This window comes from Nasonia vitripennis, chromosome 1 (assembly GCF_009193385.2).
Source record: "Nasonia vitripennis strain AsymCx chromosome 1, Nvit_psr_1.1, whole genome shotgun sequence".
Lineage (NCBI taxonomy): Eukaryota > Metazoa > Arthropoda > Insecta > Hymenoptera > Pteromalidae > Nasonia > Nasonia vitripennis.
In genome coordinates, this window is record NC_045757.1 from 700,175 (window position 1) to 716,077 (window position 15,903).

General features: G+C 53.2%; 2 protein-coding genes across 2 annotated transcripts; both read right to left on the minus strand.

The window, feature by feature from the left end:
- Nucleotides 1–3,948: 3,948 nt before the first annotated feature.
- CPLCP3 (cuticular protein LCP family member 3) lies at nt 3,949–5,844 on the minus strand. Its single transcript, NM_001173390.1, has 2 exons — nt 5,792–5,844; nt 3,949–5,704 (listed from the first exon to the last, which is right to left on the minus strand). Exons 1-2 carry the CDS (start codon nt 5,801–5,803, stop codon nt 4,454–4,456), a joined length of 1,263 nt encoding a protein of 420 aa, NP_001166861.1. The 5' UTR covers nt 5,804–5,844; the 3' UTR covers nt 3,949–4,453.
- Nucleotides 5,845–11,147: 5,303 nt separating this feature from the next.
- LOC100120779 lies at nt 11,148–15,875 on the minus strand. Its single transcript, XM_001604334.6, has 3 exons — nt 12,104–15,875; nt 11,731–12,035; nt 11,148–11,666 (listed from the first exon to the last, which is right to left on the minus strand). Exons 1-3 carry the CDS (start codon nt 12,643–12,645, stop codon nt 11,263–11,265), a joined length of 1,251 nt encoding a protein of 416 aa, XP_001604384.1. The 5' UTR covers nt 12,646–15,875; the 3' UTR covers nt 11,148–11,262.
- Between the last annotated feature and the right edge of the window lie 28 nt (nt 15,876–15,903).

A 15,903-nucleotide genomic window follows, 5' to 3' on the forward strand; every position in this document is an offset into this window, starting at 1 on the left:
ACACTTTGATTAAGATGGAAATTTAATTAGGCTCGCTACTGTCGCGGCAATTTGCGCATTCCGAGAATGATTCGGCGAGAGAGGCAAATTCAAATAGGCTCTTTTTCGGTTTTCAAATTTACGGCTTAAGAAAATACGCAAGTTTTTTGTGTGTGTGTTTTTTTTTTTGCAGGCCTGAGTTGCCGGGAAAGTATTTCAAAAAGAGCGCCGGCGTTTATCGCTCGCGTGTCCTACAGGGAAATCAGCTCGCGAGAGTCTCCTAGAGAGTCCGTCGTAACCCGAAAGTTTCGGCGCCGCGAGATGAAAATCCAGAGCATTATACACGCATTACGTATACCGGCGGGGAAGCGAACGAGTGCTTGTAAAAAGAAGCAATCCGCGCTGCGATATAACTTCCTGAATTAATGCCAAGCGCGCGCCGCTCGCAATTAATCGCTCGAAAATTCGAGCGCTCATCACTTTCACCTTATATTCGCGCGTCTATAATGATATAATGATGAATAATTTAGACAGGCGCTCGCGCTTTCGATCCGCGGCCACTCTCCTCTCTTCCCGATTGACTTGCGCAATCCGCGCCGCGGGAAAATCGCTCTCCTATATGACCGAGCACATCGCGCAGCGTGTGTTTGTTTTCGATGGCTTTACGAGGCAAGAAAGTGCGTCGTCTGCGATGGATGCGGCCGGGATAGAAAGCGGACGGTAATGTACATACTACCGCGTAAAATCAATCTCGCTGACGATAATATTGCTGTCGAAATTTTTCTCGCTCCTAAACCAAATCAGACTCGGTCATTTTTATTGCGCCTCATTTTATAAGAGACCTCTTACAAGACTCTCGCTATACTATAGCCGGAAGGAAGAGTATACAGCACACACACACACACGGTGTGTATAACGACTGGAAAGCGCGCTGCGCGGCTGAGTTTCCCGCGCGATACGCTTCGGCTGGATTTATATAAAAATCGCAATTAGCCGCGCGCGCGCAATGATTAACGATCTTTAGCGACCGGTTTTTCTCGCTCTCCGTGGCGCGTTAAGCGATAGTTATGGCCCCGGCTATCGTCGATATTCTTTTTTCTTCCTCTCCAATACGCGGTGTGATTCCGCGCGCATTATGGCTTTTCGAGACTTTTCCATTTCTTACGGCACTTGCGCTTCCGTAACCGGTCGGCTTTCGAGCGAGTTTCGGGTTTTCGATAAGTTTTTTTACTAATTCGGTACCGAGAGCAAATAAGTGCAGTGAATAATTCCATTTACCGACTATTTACCGACTACTCGAGGCTCGTTCGGCGAATAATGAAAGAGCGTTTCGTTACGGTAATCGGCTATCGTTTAAGCCTCGCGGCCAATAATCATTACGGGCGGAGCTTAACGTGCCGGAAAGGATTATTATCTACTCTAGAAGTCGTTTTTTCTATTCACGCTTCCTCACTCGCCCTGATGAATATCGTTGGAAAATTTCAACAATAACGCTCTCTTCCCCGAACTCATACACAATGTTGCGCAATATATTAGCAGCTACAAGAACAAAAACTTTTCTGTAATCATCTCGTTGATATGTCATTTATGTCGAAGTCGCACCGAGATCGAGTGATTTATTCCCCCCCCCCCCCCTCAAAGTTTCGTCATGCGCGCAAAGTTTGAAGAGTATCGTGTCGCAACAAACTGCATAAACAACTGGCTAACGGCGCCAGATCATCGCGCCGCGAGTCCCTTTCTACGCAGAATCGGCAGCAGTTATACACAGCGTGCATTAGGAAGAGCCGCGGCGGTCTATTTACGGAAGAGCCCGATCTCGAAGGGGCGGCCCAGAAGTTTCGCGAAACGAAACGAACTCGGCTTCTATATCATCGCTTCGGAGCTCGAGGAGGAGTGAAAGCCGGTTTCGCGCGCTCTCCGCGCGGAGCTAAGGAGCCGCAGTATATAGGTGCACTCGGCCGATGGATAATGAGCCGACACACGGGTTACGTAAATCGCGAGCGTCCGATTTTTTTTTTTTTATTGTTATCGCGGTGCCGTTCATCGGCTTATTTGATAGCGCCCGCAAGGCTAATCTGAGAAAGCGAAAAAAGGGGGAAGGCAGCGGCAAATCCATCAGTCGCCTCGGCTCGCCTTGCCGGAAGTCGGGGCGCACGCACACTCGTCGACGATGAGCCCGCGGCTCTCCGTGTGTGTGTATTACGCTCGGCGCGATAAAGCATTTTTAGTGCTCGGCGCAATTACGGCTTTCACTGTCGCGAGCGCGGTCGTTCGCCCCGCGCGCCGAGAACAACCGCGGCGTTATACAAAGACTGCGCTGCGCTGCTCTCTGTCACGGCCTTGGCGCTTCCGCGTTCGACCTTGCGCCCGCGCGGATATCTTTTTTTCGATGCCGCTTAACTGGGTCGCACTCCGATATCAGCTCGTTGGTCAACGGGCTAACGAGGACGCGCTCGATATGAGAGGCTAATTACGCGATATCGAGCCTCCAGGAACGCGGATTTGGCCGAGAGCAAATAGGTCGAGAGATTTTCGTTATCGCGCCAACAGGTTTCGGCGGTGATTTTTGCGTTTCGAGCTCGCTTGCAAAATATGATTAATGCGATAAATCGCGCGCAGTGCTAGTTTCTCGAGGCGTCAACGACCGCACTCGACTTTGTCCGAGCGAGTACGTTTCGAGTAAATGCGCGATATATCCTTCATCATCGATTATAATAAGCAGCTGAGCAAGGAGCCGCTCCCTAAATCCGACTTTCACACCCGACAGCCGGAGAAACGGCGGGAAATTCAGACCTCGCGCTAAACAGAGAGCAGCCCTCGATCAAAAGTCCAAAGAATCGCGCGAAATCCGTGCAGCATCCGCGCTTAATGAAGCGAATACCGCCCGATAAGCATCTCTTCCGAGACGGAAACGATCGGGAGAGTGAAAATACGCTCGCGCGTACGCAGCGATGACTTCCTTTTTTCCTCGCTCCGCGTCTCTATATCTCTCTCGCGGTGAAACCGTCGGCGGCGCAGCTCTCGAGTCCGATCGTAAAAGTTTATTTCCAGCGCGTTACTCAATCCCCGCGTCCGCGCGCCGGATAACTTTCCGAAGTGTCAACGATGAATTTTTCCGTACGAATGCCGTACGATTTCGAGCGGCCGCGGCGGGAAAATTTTCAGTTGCGTAAGCAGCTGCAGCCTGGAAAGTTGTCGGAGGTAGGGAATTTTCGAGCCCGCGCCCGGATTTCGCGCTCGCGACAAGTTGTCCGACTGTCGGCTCGCTTTTTTCTATCGACCAGTGATTTACGATAAGTGCGATATGAGCGAAGGCTGCTGCTGCTGCTTTCGAGAGCGGCCGATTGATTTTTCAAAAACTCGCAAACTGGCTAATGGAATATAATTATAAGCGAAAAGCAGTCGGCAAACTGCATAATACCGCCGGTCCCAGGAAGGAAAGTCCGCCTGGAACAATGCAGCTCTCCTTATGCAGAGAGAACAATAGCCCAGAGAGACGCGCTCACGGAGAAAGCGCGCGCTGATAACGTTCGACGTTACTCCTCTCCTCGTCGGCGGCGTGTGTGACCGCTCGCGGAATTCCTCCTTTTCACGCTCGCGCTTCCTTGCGTCACGCGTGTGATGCAGTATCGCCGCTTCGTAATTGCGCTGTTTTCGCGCGCTCTGTGTAATCTCGTTGCGTCGTCTCTCGATACGCGGCTCTTTATAAGAAAACGAAAGCCAGCCTTGTGTTCCTCGCGCGTTTCGGCGAATCGCCTTATAAAAACGGCGCAAAGTAGAATACCAAGCGCACGCGATGCTCGAGCCTTTCGACAGGACGGAGAAGAATTTCACTCGCCATAAGAGTGCATAAACGTTAATTAGAGCCCCTAATAAGCCCGTCCCCCCCCCCCCCCCCAAGATAAGGATCTGCAAGGAGGGCTGCAGGTGCGTGACGCAGCCAAATGATGGAATATAAGCGCTCTAGTCTTTTGTTTTTCTTTGGTCTTATCCGTTTTATTAGAAAAATAAGAAGGTATAGGCTCCAGCTTGTGGGCCATCGTACATTGTTCGATGCGTATACGACGAGGAGACAGTAATAAGGTAACAGTAATACTCGATAATACCAAATCGGTCGAATTTCCTGGTGCGTTACAATGTCAATAGATTTTTATTTATCACAATTATCACATAGTCCAAATGCAGCTCCAGTCGCGTATACAGCTTCTCGTCAATCGTCCTCTCGCGAATCAGCGTAGAGCTAGCTATGCGGTTGCCGAGTCGATAGCTCGGGTCATGTCATGAATTCGTATAAAAAAGTAAAAAAAATTGAAATAATATACAGAGAATCGTGATGACGCGGGGCGGGGCGCGCGCGGCTCTCCGTCTATGTTAATTGCCTACTGCGCCGCCGAGTCGACCGCCCGCGCTCGTCGGCCCTCCCAAACCGCGGAGGCGTATCGTACAGGGGGAATAGGGACTGTGCTAGGTCGGATCAGCGCCGGTCGCCCTCCCAGTCGCCGCCGCTGCCGTAGCTGGACTCGGCCTCCCAGCCGCCGTGTCCGGAGTCACCGGCGCCGTGCTGGTACTCCTCCTGTCCGTGCTGGTACTCCTCCTGTCCGTGCTGCTCCTCCTGTCCGTGCTGCTCCTCCTGGTGGTGGATATGCACCGGGTACGGCACCTTGACCGGGTACGGCACGGGCTTGTGCACGGTGTAGGGCACCTTCTTCTCGACCTCGATCTTGATGGGGTTGTCGACCGGCACCTTCACCGGGTACGGCACCTCCTTCTCCACGGTGTAGGGCACCTTCTTCTCGACGGGGTAGGGCGCCGGGACCGGCACCTTCACCGGGTACGGCACGTGCTTCTCGACCGGGTAGGGCCTCGGCTTGTCGACGTGCACCTTAACCGGGTAGTGCACGAGCTTCTCCACGGGGTAGGGGACCTTCTTCTCGACCGGCACGGGGTAGGGCTTCTCCACCGGGTAGGGCACCGGCTTCTCGACCGGCACCTTAACGGCTACCGGCACCTTCTTGATCACGGGGTACGGGTGGGCCACGTGGACCGGCACCTTCACCGGGTACGGGATGTGCTTGACCACGGGGTAAGGCTGCGGCACTGGCACCTTCACGGGGTAGTGGACCTTCTTCTCCACGGGGTACGGCGCCGGCACGTAGACCTTGTGCGGCACGGGCCGCTCGACCGGCACGTGCACCGGGTAGTAGACCTTCTTCTCCACGGGGTACGGCGCCGGGATGTGGACGGGCACCTTCACCGGGACCTTCACCGGGACGGGGATCTTCTTCTCCACGGGGTACGGGTGGGGCACGTGGACCTTCACGGGGTAGGGCACCTTCTTCTCGACCGGGTAGGGCACCTCCTTCTCCACGGGGTAGGGCACCTTCACCGTCTTCTCGATCGTGATCTGCTTGATCTTGGCGTGCTCGTGCTCGTGCCCGTGGCCGTGCTCCTGCTGGTGGCCGTGGTGCTCGTAGTGCTCGCTGGCGCCGAGCTCCTCGTGGCCGCCGCCGCCGCCGCCCCAGCTGTGGCTGCCGGCGCCAAAACCGTGGCTGCCGCCCCAGCTGTGGCCGAAGTCGCCCTCCTGGCCCCAGAGGCCGCGCTTCTCCTGCCGCTTCTCGACCTTCGACTCATCGGCCTTCGACTCCTGTTGCGCGGTTGCCGAGGCCTCCTTCTTGGCCTCCTCGCAGAGTCCCAGAGCCAGAAGGCTCAGGAGGATAATCGCCGTCTGAAAATGCAACGAGAGGAGTGGATCGGTCGATTATAGCGCGGTTAAAAGACACTGCATCACCGAGCGACTCGCCGGGCGACTTACCGAAAATCGCATGGTACCGGTGCTAGCACTGCAATGTCGGTCGTCTGCTCCCGACTGCACTGGATGCTTCCCCCAGCGGCTACGGCGGCTTTATACTCCGGTAGTCCGCGGCTTTCCCTCTACTGGATCCACTACTCGCGCACGCAGCCGCCGCCGCTCGAAAGTGAAATACGCATCGGCGCGCCTCTCACCTCTCGCGCGAGCGCGAGCGAGCAAGCTAGCCAACATATTTCATTTTTCCCCGAGTTGCGGAACCCCCGCGCGCCCGGAGGAAGATAATCTTTTATTCGCTCGCGTCTGTTATGCCTGCGCCCCAATTAAGCGCGATGACCGCCGAACGTCAAGTTCAAGTCAGGGCTGTGTCCATCATGTCCCGCACACTCGTTCGCCGATATATATATATAGTCACGTGACTCGCCGTCTCAGACATAACCTCGAATGATAAAACGTAACTCTTCTCTCTTTCTCTCACAGCGCGAGAAAGCTACACGATTTATTTTCCTGCTCGTAATAGAGGTGCGCGTCGCACTTTGCAGTTATACGCGTGTACGCCGGTCGGCGCTACTTTTAATCGCTTTCAATTATCATTATATCTCTATTTCGAAACTATAATCTCTCGCGCGCGCGCGCGCGCTCGGAGTTGGGTAACCAGCCTCGCTGTTTTTGCGTACACGCGTAAAACACACGCCGTATGAATAAATATCGAGCGCATTTCGAATTAATCCCACGGCACGCGCATTTTCTAAGTTCCAGAACGAATGTCGAAAGTGTCGCTCGCCGCGCGAAAAGCCCCGGGAAATCGGCAGATCGGTATAAATTAAGCCTAATCTATAGGCGAAATCCGATACCGCGACGTAATTTCGCTCTCACTCGACGAGTGAACCTGACCGAGCTAGGCGTGCAGAGCGAAAAAAAAAAAATTACAAGTCAATAAACTCGCGGCAGTCGGCGTAGGTCACGGTTGAGATAATATGCTAAACGCCCGAGGCTCGCGACGTGTATACAAGCCTGGCGCGGCAGTGCGACGAGGAGAGAGAGAGAGAGAGAGAGAGAGAGACACGCGGTGACAATTTTTGCTGCTTACAACGTCGATTGAATTTTCCGCGTTTTCGCCGCGCGGCTCTTATGCTCTCATTGCTCCGGCGGGCAGACTTCCTTATTTCGACTCTGATGCTTGTAAAAGGTAAAAAGGATAAATCGAAAATAAAACGAGATACGCACTCGCAGACGGAGCGGAGCCTCATTAGGGATAATCACATAGACTTAGTCGTAAAAATCAGTCTAATGTGTCGGATTGCGTGAGGAGCTCGCGCATACTTGTATTGTTCGACGCCTCGTTTCGTCGCGAGCACAATTTTCGATATCGCGTATCTAACTTTTGTCGCGCAACGCAATTAGTCGACGAATTTTATGTCATCCCGTTGAAACAAGGCGATTATGAAATGGCGCATACGCGTGCGCCAAGTGAACGCAAGGGTAACTCTCGACGCAACTTTTACTTGTTCCCCGGAATCGCTGGGTTCTTTATGGCCTTTTATGTAAACTTTATAAATTCCTCGCTGCGCGTTCAGCCAAATATAAATCAGCTGCAAAGGAGTCGAGCGATTTGCATAATAAAGTGGAGCGAGCGAAGAAAAGACAGTGCATTTTTATGCAACTGAACAGGTCTCGTTCTCTCAATTAGCTCAAATTTCAAAAGCCCCCTCTTTTCGAACTTGCCAATGCAACCGGCACACATAACGCGCTTACCTTCACATTCGCGCAAGGAAAAAAGGACGAGTGCAACGATCCCGAAATTCGCGGCTTGCGCAACGGTTTCGCGGACGCCTTTTTCGCCGGGGCCCAATCGCGCGCTTGCGTAACCTGACATAACGCGCCGAATTCGGAAGAGCGAGTATCACTTTCCTTCCCGCGAGAGAGCAGCGCGGAGAGGAGCGTAAAAAGGTCCATTAATCCGCGCGCGACTCCTTGTGCGTTGGCGCGTGCTGTGTTCCAGGAGTCGATGCCCGTATAGGGCTTCCTCGGTGTCTTCATTGACGAGTCAATTTAGAGAAGGTATGCAATTAAGGAGGCGTTCTGCGATGTGTCGGTATTTTTTATAATTGATAATGATTCGGCTGAAGGTGGAAGTGACTTTAAACGTCCGCGTTATAGTTTCTGGATTCTCGATCTATAGATGCAGATAGTTTAATTCGCGATGCATGTTAAGCGCTGCGCCGAAGATAGCGCATTTTCACTTTTTATGTATTTCCTGCGGGTAAGTGATCTACATACGCATTTTCCCTTGTTTATATAACCGAAGCCGTTAGAATCCAAGGTTACGCCGCGCCGCGGAATTCGTCGCGCGATGTTATCATTCAATCATTCGGTGTAGCTAATATCGAATTAGAAATCGGGCCTGCATATCACCTGGACAGCGGGATGATTTATGCCTCTGTTCGAAATCCACGAGTCACGACTGTATACGAGACCGAGTCAAAGGCGCGCGGGTAATTGCCGGTTTCGCGTGAAATATAACGGATCGAGCATCGCCGAAATAACTGGCTGATGAATCGCTCGAAACTATACACCGCGAGCAAATAAGATGTAACACGCGCTGTCTCCGTTTGTCGTGCCTCGGCGCTTAGCGATGAGAATCTCTTACTCGTTACCCAAGATGCAGCATGGAGAAACTCTAAACACACAGTTCTCAACGCGAATTCGTGTACGTTCATAATCCACGGCGATCCATAAAAATTTATATTCTCTCTCACTGAAAGCTTGGCCAACACGAGGAATAAAAGTGTCCCGTTCGTTCGATTTTTCGGCTTAAGCGGCTCTCCATCAAACGGAAATCTCTCCGCGGCGCAGCATTTCCATAATCCATATCGAAGAGTGAAAAAAGCTAGGAACAAAACTCTCGTGTAGTTTCCGAGCGTTGCGCACATGCATACATCCTCGAGGTTTGTCCGCTCGCTCGGGCGTAGCCGCGGCGAGAAGGTAAAAGCGAAGCACACGTACACGCGTAACGCTCACCCACACGTACACGTTTAACAGAGAGCCGAGCGTTCGGTCGTTAGATCTCTTCCGTCCGATCGGCTTAATTGCCACGGCCGAGTGAAAATTAATCGCCGATACTAACACGCGCGCGCATCTCTTATTAATGCGGCGTTTTCCGGAAAGCCTTGTCGACAGCGCATCAACGTAAAGCAGAGTCTCGAGGATTATTATCGACAATAAGCTTCGCTAATGCGATTAGTAGGTATATAGTAAACCGGCAAGATTGGGGCGCGTCAACAGTCGTTTTTTCGAAATCGGCAAAATAGTACGGGCAGTCGCGAGAAAGTCGCGAAAAAGTCGTGATAAAAATCCGCGAGATATATGGCATAGAAAGTCCGCGGAATTTTCACGGGCACGATCCCGCGTAGAAACGAGTCGCGGCTCCGTTATCGTTGATACACGCGTATGTATCCACAGAGCTCGTCATAATCTGGAAGTCGGCGCGGCCGAATATTCGAAACGCGGAAGCGACGCGGTTATCGAGAATAACGCTCGCTAGTTCCTCGTGCATCGCGTAACGGACGACGTTTTTCCCGCGCAGACAGTCGGCTAATTGTTCCGCGTGGCTTTACGGCTTCATTAGGCAAATCGGCCTGTCTGATTTTTAGGCGTTATCTATAAAGATCGCCGAGAGTTACGACCTATGTATCCTTTCATTCGAATCACAAGCCGCGCGATTGGATCGTCAGCGGGATAACGGCGTGATCAAAGAAGCTCGCCGGGAAATCCATTGATAATTCGGGCGCGCAGCTTTATTAAAACCGTCCCTGCTCCCGCGCGTTTCCAATCGGCAGCGAGCTACGGAGAAAAAAAAGCTGCAGGGCATACCTCGGCGAAATTCATATACAGCCGGGAAAACGAGCGAGGATTTTCACATTCGTTAATTTCATCGGCCCGTTATCTGCTGTTGTTTCTTGGTTTTCTTTCGAAACGCTGAAAATAACTGGGAAAATAACGGGTGGGGGAGAAGAGAATCGACGCGCTGTCATAGTCGATCATAAGGCTTTATTTGTCCAGCTGCGCAGTAAGTCGTAAGACTGGAAGGAAACCGAGAGGTCGTAGGCCTTGCTCATGCAGGCTCTGCTGACGCGGAAGACGCCCGAAGACGTCGTAGCTCTTCCTCGCCGTCGGCCGCGTTGGCGAGGCTCATCTTATTCGCGCGCAGCGACGTCCCTGCGCCGAAGCCGATGCTGACGTTCCCGCCGAGCTCCTTCGGCTGGGAGTCGAAGATCCAGCAGCGCGCGCTCTCTATCTCGGACTTGGCCGTCCGTGGCTGTTGGAGTAGCCCGCGACGTCCTCGGGGGAGAGCTCTATCGGGTCGTGGATCTCAGGAGGGCACCGTCGGAGCCGAGTTTCGACAGCTGGGACGCTCGGCTCGGCTTGGAGTCCGAACGGAAATATGGCCAATTGATAGAAACCCGCGGACGAGCTCGAGGGCTCCACCGGCATCAGCTTCCAGGTCAGCGAGTCGTCGGCCGCGAATGCTGCTGGCCGGAAATCGAGTGGTAACTTTGAAAATATCCAGCCGCACAGATGAGCGATAACGATTTCCTCAGCGTACCTTAACGATCCGCACGTCGTGGGGCACGAACTAGATCGCGTCCACACGTCCCTCTGCGGCGTCACGTTCGTGTCCTGGTACTCGCAGTCCCTCGCGCCGACCAGCAGCAGTCTTATGCCGGTCTCCTCTTCCGCCCTGTTGTTGAACAGCCACGACACGACGACCGTCCCGAATCCCGTCGACGTCATCCTGGTCTCGCAGATCCTCTCGTTTATGCGACTCAGGGGGATCTGGCAGCCCAGCAGCTCCCTGCCCGACTGGGAGTCGTGACGCTTCCGTTGACCAGGTGCGTCTGCAGCGGGGTTATTCCGGGAGTGCGAGACGAAGCTCCGCGACTGGCTATGCGAAATGCTCTTGTGCGTATACTCAACGCCAAGTCCCTGCGATCCGTACTGCACGGTAGATTTTTGGGAAATAGAAGAAGAACCAGGATCTCCAGCTTCTTATGCAACACGCTGGGCCCCTGTGGCGAAGCAACGGTTTTTCTTCCAAACTTTGAATCCGCTATAGATTTAATCTCGGTCTGGAGAAGTCGTATAAATAAATAGACCTTTATTCGCCTGCTGCTCGACTGTGATGCTTTTAATGAGTCATCGAGGGAATCCCGCGCTTGACCGACAACTGTTAATCTTGGCAAGTATTAAAAAAAAAAACAAACAAAAAACAAAACAAAAAACGAAGCACCCGAAAAAAATACGATCTTGAATTAAGAGGCTTATGACGAACTTCGAGGAAGTAAAATAAACAGTCGGGACATTATAGTCTTATGAGCGTATATTTCGCTTCGTGGATCGGCTTACAGTATAAGTTATAGTGTAACACACAATACAGCATAGTAAAATCACAAAAGTCATCGCTGCTTCACGCGGGCTCAGAAGCACCTGGACTTGACGAGCTTGTCGTACCCCTCGCCCTCATTGCGCTTGCAATCGCAGGCGTAGAAGACGCAGATCTTGTCGTCCTCCTCGAAGAAGGTGAACTGCTGCTGCCTCCTGGGTATGCAGCCGGTCTCGTGGAAGCTGGCAAAGTCGCCGTTGAAGCCGTCGGTGTCGAACCTCCTCACCTTGATCTCGTGCTCCTCGCAGTTGCTGCTGTTCGCGCACTGCACCGTCAGCATGAGGAAGCCGCCCTGGGGCAGGTTCTGCACGGCCAGGTAGCTCGTCTCGTAGCCCAGGTCCATCGTGACGTTGGCGTTGCAGCTGAGCTTCTCGTCCAGCTGCAGGCAGTTCATCTCCTTCTGCTTCGCCTCGGCCGTGTAGCAGAAGCCGAAGTAACCTGCGGAGGATGTGTTATAGTTAACGTTATATATCCCCGAATCGGCATGGAGGTGTATACCAACCGTGATACGTCGAGATCTTGAGGAAGTGCACGCGGCTCTCGGTGTTGTTCTCGATGGACTGAATGAGGCCGCCGTCGGGCGTGAGGGAGAACAGGCCGATGTTGTCATCCTTCCTGACGATCGAGAAGTAGCCCCCGTTAATCGAGGGCGCCATGTAGGTCAGGGTCTGATCCTGGTGGCGATTCAGAAACGAGAACTTCCTGGGCTCGCTGATGCTGCTGTTCGCGATGTTGTAAACCCGCTTGCAGATGTAGCTGCCGCACTCCTCCTGACCGTCCAGGGAGAAAATGTCGAAGCTGTTGCCCCTGCGAAAGTAAATGCGAATGATAATGAGATCCCTATCCGCAGAGTTAAAAAAACCCGCTGCTCTTACCCCGGATGAAGCACGGTGAAGCTTCCCCCGGCGGCGAAGTAATCGTAGCCCCTGAGAATCTCGGTCTTGCTGTAGCGGCAGTCGGTAACGTTGAGGACGAATATATCCATCGAGTTGTCCTTGGGCTCCTGGAAGATCTTGATGATCTGGAGGATCTCTACGTCCTCGCTGGTCGACACGAGCCTTATGTGATGCACGGCCGGCTCGTAGCCGAAGGCTGGAAAGGTGCAGAGGCTCTTGCGAGTCGCCTCCGAGGTCAGCCGCTCGACGACCGCGTCGACCTTGACGCCCGGCGCCTCGCTGTAGCGGAAACTCAGCTTCGTCGGGTGATTCATCGACAGCAGGAAGAAGCTCTCGATCTCGTCCTCGTCCCCCTTGTCGTTGGCGCCGCCGGCCTCTTTCTCCTTTCCTCTGCCGCCGTCTCGGTTGCTGCCCAGCCGGTCGAGCACGGCGTGCAGGTCGTTGACGCCCCCGTCGAAGTGCTTGGCGCTCGACACCAGCAGCAGACTCGCGACCGCCAGCAGCTCGACGAAGCGCGACATGATCGCGAGTACAGGAAATAAACGGCACGTTTCGCGCGAGGCTCACTCGAGAGGCCGGCCAGCGCGTCTGCCTCGCGCTGAACTTGCCGAGGCCGCTTTTATGCGCATCTTCCTTTGCACGGGAAAAATCGAGAGACCGGTTTTATCAGTAGATGCTACACACACACACACGCGGGCGCGCGTGCCTCCCGATTTTTGCCAACTTGCCACTTGCACCATTTCTCGTCGATGTCGTCGTTTTCATATCGCGCGCGCCTCTTCTAGAAAGTATAGATCGGCCGCCGCGAGTGCAATGACTGCGACGTGCCGGTGATTTTCCTCGCGGCTGCCTGACGTCAGCGCACTTGATCGCGATCGGATCCAGCGATCGTATGTGGACGCTTAAAATAAGATAACTAGCAGAGTTAACGACTTTCCTGCTCTTTCACGGAAGCACCGCCGTTGCTAAATTTCTAGCGCGGATATATAACGTGCCGCTGCGATGGAGATCGAGCGACTGCGTGTAAAACTGCAGCGACGACGCTGTGAAATTTATTCCGCGGCCGGGGAGACCGGTTCGTTTGCGTGCGTCACTCCCGTGACATTCCTGCTAATCTTCGGCTTGTACGAAAGCAGAGGAGTTGGACGGTTGCTTTGTATTTACTCCGCGAGTGATAAATTTCGCCTCATTCACCCGTGTAATTCGCTCCGCGATACGAGCGTACGCCTTGAGGTGTATAACTTATTTAATTAATCGCGACCGTCGAGTGTATATTGTACGGAGTCTGTGCAATAACGTCTGCACGCTCGCGGGATAGAAGGAAGCGCCGCGAATAATGCATGATTCACGATCGGCCGGGTGTACTGTACAATATACACACTCGCGGTGTATAAAGTGTATGCGCGAAAGGATACGGACGATCGGAGAGTCGTAAAGCTCGCGAGCCGTCTCATTGGAGAGTCGCGGATTTATTGCGTCGACGACGCGGAGCGCATACGAATTATTCGCGGCTGCCGAGGCTTCTACTCGCGAGAATGGAGTCATCCGAGGCGCGAGAGTGAGTGGTGGAAGCTTGTAATTTTTTTTTGTATGTACTGCATCCAACGAAATTCCACCGATATCGCATCGGCCCGACACTAATTCCGGGTATTGAACACACGCGCGGAAGCACTATTTTTATTCGAAGAAAAAATCCAGCGCGCATCAATCCGATTGCTTTTATTTTCTCTCCTACCGCCCTCTCTCTCTCTCTCTCTCTCTCTCTCTCGTTCGATTTCACGCGAGCGGAGGAAAAAGCTCGTCGACAACAATGCGCAGCGCGAGGCTCGGCCGCGGGAAATTATCGGAGACCGCCGCGCGCTGCAGATTTATGCGCGTTGGGAAAAAAAAGCACTGGAGCGCGTTTAATCCGCGCGTGTCCCGCGTGTTCGAGGGGGCTGTTCGGCAGTTTGTACTCTTGAGCGCGCGCGCGCGAATTACGAGCCGCTTTTTATCGCGGCAAGAAGTTACGATTGCGGGAATTTTTATTGCATTGATCGACTATCGCGCGGATAATTTCAATTCGAGGCTTTCGAGGAGCACAAAGCCCCTATTATGCGAGCGCGCGACCAAAGAAAGCCGGAATAAGTTCGCGAATCGAGGTGGAAACGCCTATTACGATCATCCGCGCGATGCAGCGCGCGAGGTTCCCTAATTCCCTGCCGTCATCGCGTATTCCCCCAAGGCATGAGAGCCTTTTTCCCTGCGCATGATTCCCGGAGGAATATCAAATACGAGCGAATCCGCGCGCGCGTCGATTACATTGTCGAGCCGCATCTCCATTAAGGGGATAACGGTAATTAATCGTCGCGCGGACTCGGCGCACGCGAGGATATAAAAGAGCGAGCTGCGCGCCATTCGTCTCGCTTTCCAAGGCGCGATGAAGCCGCGGGAGAGAGTGCGGAGGGTGCATCAATCTCCCCGCGCGAAGAGTTATTCACTGTCGTCACAGTCCTCGGTGCATCGCGCCCGACGAGTCTATGGACTACTGCTCTTTTTTAGCCGAGCTGATGCTGGATTTTATCCGTAATTCTGATCGATTGTCGCGATTAATATACGATCCCTACGGCGCCGAGCTGCCGATTGAAAATTTCAATTCCCTTACGGGGCCTTACGATTAACAGCAGCTTTTCGCGGCTTGTGTACTTCGTGCTTCCCCGGAAATTCAGCGGCGGAGCTGAAAAAGGACTAGCACTACGCCAGCTCTTGCGGAAATTTCAATCCGACGTGGCGGTCCACCGCGAGATTTAATTAAGCGTGAGATCGGCCGACGCGATTATCCGACTTCCGCGCGTAAATCGGACTCAAGTCGGATTTCAAAAAACTGCGACAAAATCTCGACACGCGCGACTGGAAACTGGTGGGGGTAACTGCATCGATAATAAAAAATCAGCGTCGAGATTAATGCCGAGCCAGAAAGGCACGAGCGTCAAAGCCCCGAGAGAGAGAGAGAGAGAGAGAGAGAGAGAGAGCCGCTAATTCGATAGCCCCTTTTTCGGGGGTCAAGCGCCAATTAATTAAGCCGCCGCCGAGCGAGTCGACTTTGATTTTGCGCCTCGCTCCAATGAGATTAAAGCGCGAGCGCGAACTCGATTCCGGGCCGGCGTCGCTTTAATAAAGAACGGAAAATTCGGTTACGGTTTTGAGAACGATGCCCGCGCACTTTTAAAAGTTTCCCGTATAAGCCCGACAATCGTCGTCGATGAATAGTACGCGTACACAGGCGCGTGTAAATTATGCGCGTAGAATTTCGAGTCAGCCGGGCCCGCGCTGAATCGACCTTGTTAGCGCCGTATTGATTTCGAGCGCCGTACGTGTTACCGCCGCGATTTTACAGCAATTTCAAAAATACTCTCAGCTGCAGCGGAGCTAATTTCCACGGCATTGACAAACGCGACTCCTAATTCAATTAGGCCGAAAAGGCATCAAAGCGCGAGTTGACGGATGGAATGCTACGGAGCGAGGGCCGAATTATGCGGAAGCATTCCGCGCGAGCGGGCTGCTTACAGTCCGAATATAGTCTCTTTGATAGCTCCGAATCGGACGTACTTTTCGAGCGTGTCCGCGGCCGTTGTTGTTAATCCGCGGGATCATAACAATGTCGCGTCGTAAATTCGATCCGGAGAGGATACCTGCATCGATGCGCGCAAAAGCGATTCCGCAGTTATACGACAAAAATAAATCCTGATCTATTTTACGAGCACAGCTAATTCAGCCGTAATGAAGCTTTCGATCGCGGG